We start from the raw sequence: 12,929 nt of genomic DNA on the forward strand, positions 1-12,929 counted from the left end.
AGTTCGCGCCTCAGTCCAGTGAATCTCGTACGATATTCTTTAACTTTTACTGTGAGAAAATGACATAATTCTAAAGGCCTACGGATGTATCACAACATTTTAATGTGTGAGCACTAATATCAGATCAAAATGAACACATGTAGCCTTAATTAAATATTGAATAACGTAGGGTAGTCTACAGTCGGAGACAACCACTACGCCTCATTCAGCCAGTTTAAACGGCTGCTAGATGACGCTGTTCATTTTCAAAGCGCCGATAGTTCGGCTCTTTGGGCCGGCACAATCCGGAAGAAACCACCAAAGCTTCAAAAGGCATCGTTCGCCCATCCCTACTTAATCCTTAAAACTGTTTAGTTCTTGCTGAATCATCGAGTCAAGCAGCCTCAATTCATTTATTCAAAATGTATTCATACACACACAAATACACTGTGTGCTTTAGGCTGAACTATATATAAAACACTTATAAAATCCACAATTCACACCACAGTAAACTGTATTGTTGAGTGAGGTATCCTTTTCCCAAGGTAACATGGGGGTTATTGCAGTCTGAAAAAAATGACACCATGGACATCAAAATACGTAAGATAGCTGGAGTGGTATTAAATGTGAGCATGGATGATTCAAATAAACATCCGTAATCACAAGTGACAATAATTTTGAGGGAGTGGTTACATTCCGGGAAGTGACATTCGATCAGCATATACCACAAACATTTATGAAACCGATTATTATCTGATCAGATCATAGTTAAATGTAGGTTAAATAGTCTCTAGAAGGTTCAAACATTTACAGAAATAAACAAAAAACATTTGGGATCACATCCACATAATGGCTGAAGTAACCTAATCATGCATACATTCAGCAAGCTACTGTAAATAGTTAAGAAGTGATGGCAACAGATGAAGGCAAGAAATGTATGCATTTATTTTCACAATTATTTTTCTTGAATCAAAGTGGACAGAAAAAATTTAACTAAGTAGAAAACATCAATTCTAAATAAACCATTATTCATAATGGGTGTGGGTTTAGGTTTGGTGAGAGAAACGTTCAATATAAAACTGTTTTGAGGATTATGCCCAATTTAAAGATTGTACTAGCTAAAGGTGGGATTCAGCACGGTTATACTTTTAGGTGGAATATGGGATTTTAAACTGTAGGTCAACCCTATTTTCATTCAGGTGGGTATTAGATGAGGTGGTTCTTAGTTTCACTCCATAAGGTCTGTATTTAGGATTGCCATGACAACCTACTTGGCTATGTTGGCTAGTTGTGGTTATTGTAGGTCATTCGACATTGCCCCTTGATGTTTTCCTGTAGGCATTGACCTTGTGGGTAATGAATTTCTTGATCCACTATGCCACCCTGTAGGCGGTCATACGGGTGTAGGTTTGTCGGTGGCTCCTTGCAGCCCACAGGAACAAGGCAGCAGACATCATCTGTAGTGGAGAGGAGATGAGGGCCAGGTAGAGGGACCAGCCTAGTGAACCATCCACACCCTTGGGCAGGTCTGAGGCCCTGTGGAGCAGGTCCATCCCAGCCAGGAAACAGCACACAGTCCCTAGCGAACACAGTCCTGTAGGGGGAAGGATAGGAAAGCCATGTGTTCAATGAAACTCACACTTAAGCAGGCTTAAGCGTCAAGAAAGGTCTCAAATCAGAGACCCTTTCAATAGAGAATCCACATGGAAGTTCTTTCCTAGTGTCCATACTGGGAAGCAACCTCATGATACAAAATAGATATCATCCCTACAGCCAATCTTTAGCAGTTATCCTATTCCATTTCATACAAAATGTACAGAAATTGGGAGCTAGCAGAGCAGTGGCAGACTGTACACTCCTCTCACCTGCCAGTAGGTGGAGTACTCCCACTCCCAGGGTGGGGGTGAGGCTGCGGCACAGGCAGGCGCACACCCCGATCAGCCCGCTGAGGAAGACCAGGGCCAGGGACACAAGGGGCAGTAGGAACTGACATCTCCACAGGTCTGCTCCCACAGAGGCAGAGAAAACAAACACATTGGATTAAACAAACATCAGATTAAGTCAGTGAGTGTATGAGAGTGAGGGTAAAAGTGAGGGAATGGTTCTCACAGGTCCTCAACAGGTCTTCTCCACTGTTATGGTTCCCTGGTTCCTTATACTTAGGATTAAACTGTTGTGGCAGAGTGAAGCTCACACACTGGGTAACCATTGTGGGATCTGAGGGAATAAATCATAAATCATATATTTGCTGAATGTGATACTATATATGAGCAGAGATGTGTAGCCTATGAGTGTGTGTTTGTGTGTGTGCGTGTGTCCATGAGCCAGGACATACTCCCATCCTCACCAGGCTCTTTGAACCTGTGTGACTTTCCAGGCACCAAGATACATCTCCACCACAGTCCCAGAATCCCATTCAACTGGAAAAGAGTGTCACTGTAGGCCCTCTCATCAAACTCGCCATGGATGAACTCTTCCCGAAGCTTTGAGATGTTGCTAGCTTCGATTTTCATAGGCAGACTGTGATACTGGTACCAGTGCTGGGTTCCGATGGCGACAGATAAATAGACTGTAGCTAGAAGGCTCAGAACTGACCCAATGACCAGGGCTGTCGCATAGCGGTTATCTACCATGGTTTACGGTAGACCGAGAGTTTGCTGTACAGTAAATGGGTATGGGCGGGTTTATGTGTGATATTTTGGTTGAAGTCTTGATTGTCTACTTTTTTCTGCAGCTGTGTTCTAGAATCCCTACTGCCAAGAGTCGTTTTTGGTTGTATTCATCTTCATGCCTCAACCAAGCAAAGCTCCAACAGGACCTTTTCGGTTGGATTGTGCCTGCTACAGTAATCCGTGTTCGTTCTATAACAGACTGAAAGTGGTTCTCCTCTCACTGAATCACGACCAGGTACAGTTGAGGTACAATGGATAACGTTAGACTATAACTAAATGGAACAAACGGAAGTACAGTTAGTGTAATGAACGTTATATCGTAGGGTTGCAAGTCAGTATGTAGACTAGAGCTTGAAAGCTAGCTAGATGTACTACTAGCTAAGTAAAGCCCAAACAATAACAAGGGCTAAATGCAGGCTATTGCAACTATTAACAATGTTGTCATTTATATTGTAGCTCTAACTATCACACAGACACTGACTTAATGGTTAAGGTCAATAAAAAAAACCACAACGAATGGATATAACTAGTTTTAGCTGTGGTAATAGCTGTATTTCGTACTCACACGGAGACCCTTTCCGGCTGATCGAGTGTGTACCTCTAGCAGTACCGGGGGTAGTTGGGCGACTAAACGTCAACGTGTCTGGGTAATGTAGTTTTTTAGTTTAGAAATATTTTAGGCGCTTCCTAAAAGTACATCTGTAGCGATATAAACCTGGCCACTGAAGCCGAAAATGTTGGCCCTTAAAAACTTTCATACAGTGCTGACTGACATAGTATCCACTTCTTTGAAAGGTTTTGGCATATGGCTGTGGGCTAGACTAAAGCAAGACAATAAAATACGATGCAAATTCTCCCAAAGCAAATATAAATGCTTTTTATTTCAAGTATTTTAAAAGTTTGAAAATGCTTGTGCATCACACTTCCATGTTGTATACATTGCTATGGTTTCCTAAGGATTTGTGAAAAGTGCAAAATAATTACATTTTATGATTACAAAAAAGCCCAATGATAAATTCCATAAAAATTGCAGATATTGAAGAACCCCTGGCAGAGAGGAGTCACTAAACAAAACATCAAAAAAGCAGTTCAGAATTTGGCACATTATTAATTACATTTAGTCATTTAGCAGATGCTCTTATCCAGAGCGACATTATACTGCCATGCTTTTATAAATTTGCAGTTAAATAGCTGCATTTTACAGTACTCACAAATTAACAAGCTAAACTGACTGTCTGCACCACTCAAAGTACTGAAGTTCTGTAATTTGAATAAAAGCAAGTGTAAATTAGAATGAAAAATATCACAGAACACAATTAACGAGGTAGTATAATCAGCCTTTAACCTTATTAAAGTTAAATATATGTTTATATATAATAATAATATAATATAATAATAATATAAGATTATAAACATTAAATGCCACATCAGCTAATATGGTATTTATGCAAAGAACACATAACCTGATCCAGTAGTTTGAAGTATAGCTGTCCTCATAGTACCTACACCAATAAAGTCTGTATGAGCCACACGGATAAGGCTGGGTCGATATAGGACAGGGATATAATGAATAGTGCAAGCTCTAGTGCAAACTGTCCATTTCCTGATGTGCATTGGCAAGAAGAATCACAGCCAATCCTTCTTGTAAAACAGTATCCCTTTGTGATTGTCTTCTGACTTGACCGTCGCGTTGAGCACTGGGGTGATGGTGAACTTCACAGTGCAGGGCTCAGGAGCGCCCTCAAGCTCAAGAACCGTCACGTTATTGGGCATGGCTGTGCTGAGGACACTGGCAGGCACATATAAGGTCACCTGAGGGCCTCTGGAGGGCCAGTACCGGCCTAAGTTAAAACCATTGATCCAAACCTGTCCCTGATGGCAAAAAAAACAAAGAAACGAATACATTTACTTGATAAATCATTATGTGTTGGATATGTTTCACGCTAATTCCATTCATAAATATGTGATTACCTAATTAATTACAACAATGTAAAATGCATAATTAATTTTCTTTTCATAACCAGGAACCATATTGACACTTACCTTCCTCCAGCCAGGGAAATAAATGTAAGTGTCCTGGGGCAAGTCTGGGATGCCCTCGGGTATAGCAAAGCTGCCTACATAGAAGGCTGGAGGGGAAAGCTGGGAGGGAGGGGCAGCAGTGATAGCCCCCTCCAAAGAGTCCGTTTTCCAGAGGAGTCCCTGGCTGATGGCCTCATCAATGCTGAGGCTGTATGTGATCCAGCCCTCAAGCACATCTGCTGCCAGAGTCAAGTTGGATACCAGTCCCTGGGAGGTATAAGTCAAATTCACAAAGAAATATGACCAGTGACACCAACCACAGTTTTACCAACAATAGCAAAATACAAAAACGTAATTGGAATGATTTTGGTACCGCTCAAGCTACCGCTCAACTAAAAGTGGGAAAAAACCTTAAAGTCGTTGATCTCTTTTCCATAGTTGACCCTTCCCATATTTTCCACTAGAATGTCCACCTGGCTGCCAGCCTTCCCCGTGATATTCATCGTCTGGGCTTTGTTCCGTTCAAGGATACCCACGGCAACCTGATTAAAAGTCACAACATTACATTTCAGTGGTCAAAATGTATTTACATAAACTGAAATTTTGCCTGGGAACCAGACCAATCTGCAAGCTTATGGTTTATTTGCTCTGGCAGAAGGGTCTGGCGACCTTCCCATTCAAGCATATTTCCCTCTGGCATGAAAGGTGCTGGGCCAATCACAACCATTTATCTGATATGGGGTGGGTTTAATACAATAGCTGTACAGAGGAGCGCTGTTGAGGCATTTTTATAACACAAGATGATAATTTGTTGCTCTGATTGTTTGTGTCTATCCAATTCTATCAAATTGCATCCAGAGGCATTTTGGTCTGCACCCATTGAGAAAGCCCTTTGGATATAACAAATTAACTGAGAGGTTCCAGACTAATACACGTTTGCAAAATGGTCTGGCCGTTCCAGGCTAGTGTGAAGTAAAGAGAATAACAATCTATTTTTAAAAAAACAGCACCCTCTTGTGTTTGTACTCTGAATTGACAGTAGCATTTAGGACAGCATGTTTTAGGACAAAAACATAACTAAGAAACACCACCCATGACACCAAGAACTCACCCCATTTATTGACACGTAGGCTCTGTCGTGGACTCCATTCAGGGGAGAAGACAGAGGGGTGGGAGAGCTGCAGTCAACAGGTAGTATAGTCCGATAGAGAACAAACCCAAAGACCTAACGGAAACAGGAAAGAAATATCGCAATTAAGAGGTTTATGTATATTGTTAAATACATCATATCAAATATAAATTTTCAGATTCTGGAATTATATCAAAAAGTATTTTGTTGTATAAGTCACAAAACGTGGGGATCGGTCAATACGTTTTTCGGGAGTACCTGCTTCATGTCAATAAAGTTAAGAGGGTAGGTGCTTTTGACAGGTCCAGAGAAAGACAATATTCTTAGGGCATCAGTCACGGTCTGGTACTGTAAAGGGCAGGGCAAATCCAATTCACCTCAAGCAAGAAAATAAATCTTGGAAGATCCAAGTGCATATCAACAATACCCAATCAACAATAGCCATTGTTAAGTATATGGTTCTAAACATTTTGTCTGACCCTCACCTTCTTCATTTGTACTGGTCCATATGCATATTTAGGAGTTGTCGGAGGAACTGGACCCTCTGGAATCTTGTTGTACTATTTAGATGAAGAATAGAAACTGGTGTAGGTTTTGTATGCCTTTGAAACTATAAAGAATGATCAACTGCTTTTTCATATTCAGTTTCTTATTGTATTTGTACTGGGACTGTCTGACTGTAAAGTTCTGGCACAGAACTTAAAAAAGGAAATCTAAGCCACATACCATTTTTATCACATCTCGGATGGCAAAGTACTTGTCTGTAAGATCTCCAGCCTCTGTTAGTGGTGCGTTGTAATCGTAGCTAGTAGGCTGAGGGGCGTAGGGTGTATTGGCACCTAGAAACACCAGTAGATCTTCTTATTAACCGCCCTCAACATGATCATCATCTCCATCAAAAGAATGGTTTGGCAACCGAAGGACCACTCACCATTCCAGTATTCAAAATTCGTCCCTCCAATGAACATGTACCTGCAAAGTTACATGTGATGCTTACAACCATATCATTTGTTATTAATGACAAGTAACAGCCTAACCATGTATAGGTTTACATTCATATACACTGTTTATTGTATTCATGTTCAATGTACATACATATTTTCCCCTACCGACTTCACTAAGGTCTATCCCCCGCCTCCATGCCATTTCTGCCTGTCTCAGTCTCATCTACCTATAGACCTCCATCCATGCTTTTCACAATTACAATAACTAATAGCTATTCACTACTAGCAGATAATCAGAGGCGGATCCACAGTTTTAACGGTGTTACAGTGGTTAGTGCCACAGCATTGGTGGGTGACTCACATGTTCACATTAGCACCCAAGGCGAGGATCTCGTTCAGGGACTTTGCAACGATGGAGGTGGACACTACCGCATGGGGCTGCCCCCAGTGGTCAAGCCAGCCAGTGTAGAATTCAGAGTTCACCTATATCAGTAGATATCAGACAGTCAACTAAAAATATGTGCTACCAAGCACAACAATAAACATCTCAAAAAGAAGGGATATGGTAGTCTGTATGTACTGTATGCATACATATACTGTAGGTAGGTGATTTACCAGAGGGCCGTGTGGTTCGGCATGTCTTTGTGCTTCAAATGCAGCAGACACGTTCCCGCCTAGTCATGGAAACACACACACACATCCTTGTCATAGACACAATGTTAAAGTGACATACAGTCTGAATAATGGATCCAAATATAGTAAGAGTGTGAACACAACAAATAGGTAGTGCTTATCAACTTTTCACATCAAACCCCATGTGAAGTATTCAAAATCTGCCCATTTCTTTTTCAAATATCCTCTTTGAAATAAAGAGTGATCCATTACAATGATGAGCACAATTAACAATTGGAGCTCATCTTGACCACATTTACATCAGCAGCCTACACTGATCCAGCCTCTAACTTCAATCTGTACCTGGTCCAAAGTCCACAGTGGCATACAGCCCCTGTATGGAGCCACACTTGAGATAACCCAGACCAGCACCATCTGTGGTGAACAGCACCACTTCATCTCCCAGGTGGGAACGGAACAGCGCAATCAGATGACGAAGGTAGTTGTAGTCGCAGGCAAAGTAGCTGCCGTACTCATTCTCCACCTGACGCAGAGTAGTGTTTGAGTGTGTGCATGTGTATAAGACAGGAGACAGGCGAAGAGGAGTATTAATCACCACATGATTAACAAGTTAGTGACTGAAAATGACAACGTTCTTCATTCGATATTTGGTAATGGGTTTTATTTTGCCCTGGTTCTACATTAGGATACCAGTCCCCCTTACCTGAACAGTGATGATGGGTCCCCCATTCTGATAGAGGAAAGGTTTTATCATTGGCAGCAGCTTCCCCATCCAGTTATCAACAGCAGCAATGTAGTCTGAAACATATGGATTATTAAACAATGTGTAACAAATGTTATTAAAAAAGCATAGCTACAACTTATGGTACTTTGTTTGCAGTCTTGAACCATAGCCTTTACAAACCATGACTGATAGTTAAATATTTGGGAACTTCAAAATGGGAGAACCAGGTGTGGGTTCCAAGATGAGTCTAGTCCAAACCAACCAGAAAACTTCCCATTAGCGGGCTTTCTCACAGAGCAGTGTGAAACCATTTAATGTTCATTTGTAACACATAGTATCAGGCATATACATTATATTGCTGTACTACTTTGTTTATGTACTCATATACACTTGATATAACACCTGGATCTGAAGAACGCAGGACGATGTCTTTCTTGTTGAGCAGCCAGGCAGGTAAGCCACCCTTTCAAACAGACAGATTGGTTCACAGGTAGTGTACAATACAAGGTGCTTTGCAATGGGAAAATTACTACCATAAAGCTCAGACAACCACACCATACATCCACAGACATTCTCACCATGTCCCACTCTCCACATATGTATGGTCCTGGCCTGAGTATGACCAGGAGGCCCAAGTCATGGGCTAGCTGCAGGAAGTGATCCAGATCTCTGTCTCCGCCAAAATCATACCGGTTTGGAGACGGCTCGTGGTAGTTCCATGGAACATATCTGAAAGGAAAGCACATAAATGGATGGGCTTGTATGTATTTTGCGGATTCAATGGTGTTTTTTAATACTACTACTATTACAACACTGTTAGTCCTCTAACAAAGTGGACAAGATATGCGTGCATACGTCTGGATGGTGTTCAGTCCTGCCATGTACATCTTCAGCAGCCGGTCTTTCCAGTATACTCTAGGTATCCTGTTGTAATGGATGCTTCCTGAGATGTAGCGGAACTCTTCCCCATCTTTCCGGAAACAGTCGCTCTTGTAGTCCATGCTAAAGGTACGGGGCGCCCCATGCTGAGAACAATGAAAAATTGTCCTTCTAAATGTATTTAATAATCACATCCTTGTCTTTTCATAAGTGGACATGAGGAAAGCTAATAAGCATGTAATTGGCAGTATAATATCACTATGTTACCATAGTGATTAGTCTTTGCTAGATACAGCAATTAGAATGATCACAACTGCTGACTCTGTTGCACAATCCCATGTGACAGACAGGCTTTTACAACAATGGGATAGCTTGTCAGGTGATGTCCCTCTACAGTTAACAATCTATCCTTCCAATGTTTGAGATTGTATTATGTGATTTATGCTGGTGGAGAGACATACAGAAGAAATACAAATATACAGTGACAAAATTATCGTGGATTTTTGAACCATTAATTGCGACTTTTACAGTAAACAATCATAAAATCACCAATCAGAGCAGCCCAATTACTAAGTATAATAAATGTGTACCAGACAGAAAATAACAATTTATTGTTCTTAGTATTCATAATAGCCTACACCAGATAGGCTACTATTAAAGTCTACTTAGTGCATCCTTCTGTACATCCTGGAGCTGTTGCGCTATACAGCTAACCAACATAATTATGTGACCGACAGGGAGTAAGAGTCTAAGCAAACTTATATTAAGGATGTGAACTGGGTACTTACTGTACACAAAGCAAAGCAAAGCAAACTCAAAAACAGAACTCCCACACCGGTGACAGCCATCTCTCAGAGGACACAGCTTGCTGCTCGGCATTCAAAGGCACTGTGCCTACCTAGATCACAAGACGAGACCGCTGTCATGTCTGAACCAGGAAGCGTGCGGAAGTCACATGACCAGTATGATGGGCATTGCCACCATAGACATGTCAATCTATGATTGCCACATTCTGACCACATTAGGTACGTTCGACTTCAGCAGCGCCGGCGGCGCCGAATTGAAGCAGTGAATGCCATTGGCTGCTTCAAGTCAGGCGGCTGACACTATTAAAAGCAAGCTAACAGGACCAAGTAAAAGCTGTAAATGAGGAAGTCAACTATATTGGACATGGCGTGTAGTGACACACTTCCATCAATAGGCGGCAAGTGCGAGTCTTTTAATGAGGAACTACCAACACGTGTGTATACGTGTGTTCTTCGCTAGGTCTGTTGTTCTTTAAAACAGTTTTTAACAACATTGACGTCTCATAAGTTTATGACGATCGTTACATATATTCATAACTTCGTTTAAAGATGTTTATGAGTGAAGAAAGTACCCAATACAACCCGAACGAGGCAGAAGAGGCCGAAGTAAACCCAGAGCTCGAGCTGCCTCCTGTGGTAACACGGACCCGTAGCGGACGCAGAGTGCGAACTCCTGCAGCCCTTCTAGATTCTGAAGTACCCAGCCTCGTGAAGACTCCCAGTCGCAGAACTAGAAAGTCTGCTATTCAAAAGTTACCTGAAAACAAGACAGGAAATCATAACACGGAACCGAATACAACCATTCTAGCCGTAAAACAAATGATTGAGTCTCGTGAGTATGCATACGTCACGCCGGCTGTTTTTTCCAGAGCTGCAACGTTTGTGTTTACCTCTCTACTGTGTTCACAGCGACCATGGTCAAATCCGATGGCGTATCAAATGATACATGCAACGAGAAGGAAAACGATGCCCGCACAATACTAACGGAATTAGCTACCCGGCCGCAAATTAAAACTGCGAAAAGGACAAACCATATGGAGTCAAGTGAGAAACAGAACTCGAGTATACCGCTGGGCAAGCCTAAATCTGGACGAGTATGGAAGGATCGCAACAAGCAAAGGTAATATGGGATCAAACAGACAACATAGTGAAAACGTGTTGCCAAGTTGTCATGGCATTATTTTGTGAATACTGTAAAACCGGTCATGCCCTTTTTGTTTTCGTTTTTTTTTACACGTCTTGTGTAATATCCTGAAATCTCTCTCAATGCTTTGAATCTCCAGCTCATCACGTTATTTGTCATTGATCTGAAGGACTAAAGACATGTTATTTGTCATTTTAATGTCAAACGATCAATACGCCTTGTCTAAATATCTTGAATTTGTATTCAAGGTTCTCTGCTTTGCTGAGGGATAAGCCACTGCGTTCCTCGTGGGAAAAGAAGATGGAGGCCAAAAGAGGAAAGGAGATGGTGAAAAAATATTCTCTTCAACTGAAAGAGGACAAGGCCAGAGAAAAGGAGGCAAGTAACAAGTAAAGACTAGTTCAGGCACGTCCTCTCGCTCATCAACATCATGTCTATGGTTATTCCATGATTATGAATAAATGCTCAGATCGTACGCGAGTGTCTTGACTGAAATATATTTCAACAATTGTTTTGTCAATTGTGTTTTTTTGTGTGCCAACATCTTGTATTGTTTTTTTCCTTATGAAGGATAAGAGGAAAAGGAGGGAAGAGAACTTAAAACGACGTGCAGAGAATGAGAGGAAGGCAGAGGTTGTTCAAGTGGTAAGTGAACCATCCCAGCTGAACACTTACCTAATTTTCTCATATACTGTTGCACTTTTAGTTCTTTTCGCATACATCATTAGTCTGTTTTCATGTCACCTAAAATCAAGTAATAAACTATTCTAACTGAACCTCCATTCTGCACCTTTCATTCCCAGGCTAACTGGGTTAGTAAACAGATAACTGTAGACTACACCTGGCTGTACTTTTCATTTTTTTCTACATCACATATTCTTTCGCAGATCCGAAACACATCAAAAATCAAGAGAATGAAAAAGAAACAACTGAGGAAGATTGAGAAAAGGGATACGTTAGCCATGCTGCAGAAGGCAAAACCCAAGACCCCAAAGTCCCCAGAGAAAGTGATCAGTAAATGTTGATTTGAGTGGGACGTTGAAATATGGTTAAACACACTATATATTGATTGTGTGTATGGGGGTTTTAAAATCTAACAATGAATCTGTGGGTTAACACAGATGGTTAGATGGGATGTGTACATTTTATTGACACTGGAAATTAACATCTGATCAATCGTGTTCCTATGTTTTTCAATAATAAACATATACATTTCCGATGTCCCATATTGTGGTTTTTTAGCCATACAGAAAGTGAGAGATTTTATGATTGTCATTTGTTTGTGATAAGAAAAAGGATTCTTCTTTAAACACAAAGTAGACTACATTATATCTGATGTGGTTTCTGTGAAGGAATTATATCTATACTGGTACTGCTCTGTTTATGTGTTGTGCTTCCTAACGTTAACAAGAGCCAGGAAAGGAAAATGAGCCTTCTTGCTTCTTTACAACAATGAAATGGAGTGAAACTACGAATAAAGAGAAAGTAGAAAAACTTGCTTAATTATAAAATACATTACATAACTGATATTATTAGCAAATATGCTCATATCCATAACAGATTCAGAAAAGAGAAATGTCTTTTTGTTTAGCACTTATAGGCCTAGCAGCGCAGTTCCTACTGTGGTGTAGATTCAATTTCGTTATTTTCATTTATATAGCACACTAAACAACAGGATCATTTAACCATTTGAAATCTATTGTAATGACTTGACTAGCTCAGAAAGGAACAATCGTCCAGGCATAAGATGAAGTTCCCAAATTGACGTTTATTAACCACACGGTACACAGGCACAGTAAGCCAAACCGCTGTTTGGCCCTAGCCCACGCTAAATAAAAGAAAGGTAGCCCACAAAACAATAGTGACCGTCGCTTGTGAAACAGGGGGTGTCCAGACATTTTTGATAGGGGTGGCACAAGGGGTGGCCCGCCTCTGACTGGGCATATAGCAAATCATATTTTAAGATATTGGGGTGGCCAATCAGATTTCAGGGGTGG

At 41.0% G+C, this 12,929-nt stretch overlaps 3 protein-coding genes across 3 annotated transcripts; 1 reads left to right on the top strand and 2 right to left on the bottom strand.

Annotated features, from left to right (window-relative positions):
- Positions 1 to 378: 378 nt before the first annotated feature.
- cldnd1b (claudin domain containing 1b) lies at positions 379 to 3,275 on the bottom strand. Its single transcript, XM_047044919.1, has 5 exons — positions 3,217 to 3,275; positions 2,327 to 2,923; positions 2,089 to 2,196; positions 1,845 to 1,982; positions 379 to 1,573 (listed from the first exon to the last, which is right to left on the bottom strand). The coding sequence occupies exons 2-5, from the start codon at positions 2,610 to 2,612 to the stop codon at positions 1,353 to 1,355; spliced, it is 753 nt and encodes a 250-aa protein (XP_046900875.1). The 5' UTR covers positions 2,613 to 2,923; positions 3,217 to 3,275; the 3' UTR covers positions 379 to 1,352.
- Positions 3,276 to 3,508: 233 nt separating this feature from the next.
- On the bottom strand, positions 3,509 to 10,446 carry glb1 (galactosidase, beta 1). Its single transcript, XM_047045188.1, has 17 exons — positions 10,361 to 10,446; positions 9,771 to 9,880; positions 8,959 to 9,128; positions 8,682 to 8,832; positions 8,506 to 8,566; positions 8,083 to 8,177; positions 7,722 to 7,902; positions 7,362 to 7,420; positions 7,108 to 7,229; positions 6,734 to 6,774; positions 6,529 to 6,641; positions 6,288 to 6,362; positions 6,061 to 6,150; positions 5,785 to 5,898; positions 5,084 to 5,215; positions 4,695 to 4,940; positions 3,509 to 4,523 (listed from the first exon to the last, which is right to left on the bottom strand). The coding sequence occupies exons 2-17, from the start codon at positions 9,828 to 9,830 to the stop codon at positions 4,278 to 4,280; spliced, it is 1,956 nt and encodes a 651-aa protein (XP_046901144.1). The 5' UTR covers positions 9,831 to 9,880; positions 10,361 to 10,446; the 3' UTR covers positions 3,509 to 4,277.
- ccdc86 (coiled-coil domain containing 86) lies at positions 9,949 to 12,153 on the top strand. The gene is made up of 5 exons (XM_047045189.1): positions 9,949 to 10,620; positions 10,698 to 10,908; positions 11,181 to 11,310; positions 11,503 to 11,577; positions 11,820 to 12,153. Exons 1-5 carry the CDS (start codon positions 10,338 to 10,340, stop codon positions 11,955 to 11,957), a joined length of 837 nt encoding a protein of 278 aa, XP_046901145.1. The 5' UTR covers positions 9,949 to 10,337; the 3' UTR covers positions 11,958 to 12,153.
- The last annotated feature ends 776 nt before the right edge of the window (positions 12,154 to 12,929 follow it).

Source organism: Hypomesus transpacificus, chromosome 22 (assembly GCF_021917145.1).
Source record: "Hypomesus transpacificus isolate Combined female chromosome 22, fHypTra1, whole genome shotgun sequence".
Lineage (NCBI taxonomy): Eukaryota > Metazoa > Chordata > Actinopteri > Osmeriformes > Osmeridae > Hypomesus > Hypomesus transpacificus.

Bases quoted from the DNA above. Each gene is read 5' to 3' on its own strand.
- glb1 (XM_047045188.1), bottom strand. From the start codon at position 9,830: ATGGCTGTCACCGGTGTGGGAGTTCTGTTTTTGAGTTTGCTTTGCTTT. The intron at 8,567-8,681 runs GTGAGAATGTCT...TCTGTTTGAAAG, and splicing joins TATGTGGAGAGTGGGACATG to GGTGGCTTACCTGCCTGGCT. The intron at 5,899-6,060 runs GTACTCCCGAAA...TGTTTCCGTTAG, and splicing joins ACTTTATTGACATGAAGCAG to GTCTTTGGGTTTGTTCTCTA.
- cldnd1b (XM_047044919.1), bottom strand. From the start codon at position 2,612: ATGGTAGATAACCGCTATGCGACAGCCCTGGTCATTGGGTCAGTTCTG. The intron at 1,983-2,088 runs GTGAGAACCATT...CTGTGGGAGCAG, and splicing joins AGAAGACCTGTTGAGGACCT to ACCTGTGGAGATGTCAGTTC. The intron at 1,574-1,844 runs GTGAGAGGAGTG...TTCCCCCTACAG, and splicing joins AGTACTCCACCTACTGGCAG to GACTGTGTTCGCTAGGGACT.
- ccdc86 (XM_047045189.1), top strand. From the start codon at position 10,338: ATGTTTATGAGTGAAGAAAGTACCCAATACAACCCGAACGAGGCAGAA. The intron at 10,909-11,180 runs GTAATATGGGAT...TTTGTATTCAAG, and splicing joins AAGGATCGCAACAAGCAAAG to GTTCTCTGCTTTGCTGAGGG. The intron at 11,578-11,819 runs GTAAGTGAACCA...ATTCTTTCGCAG, and splicing joins AGGCAGAGGTTGTTCAAGTG to ATCCGAAACACATCAAAAAT.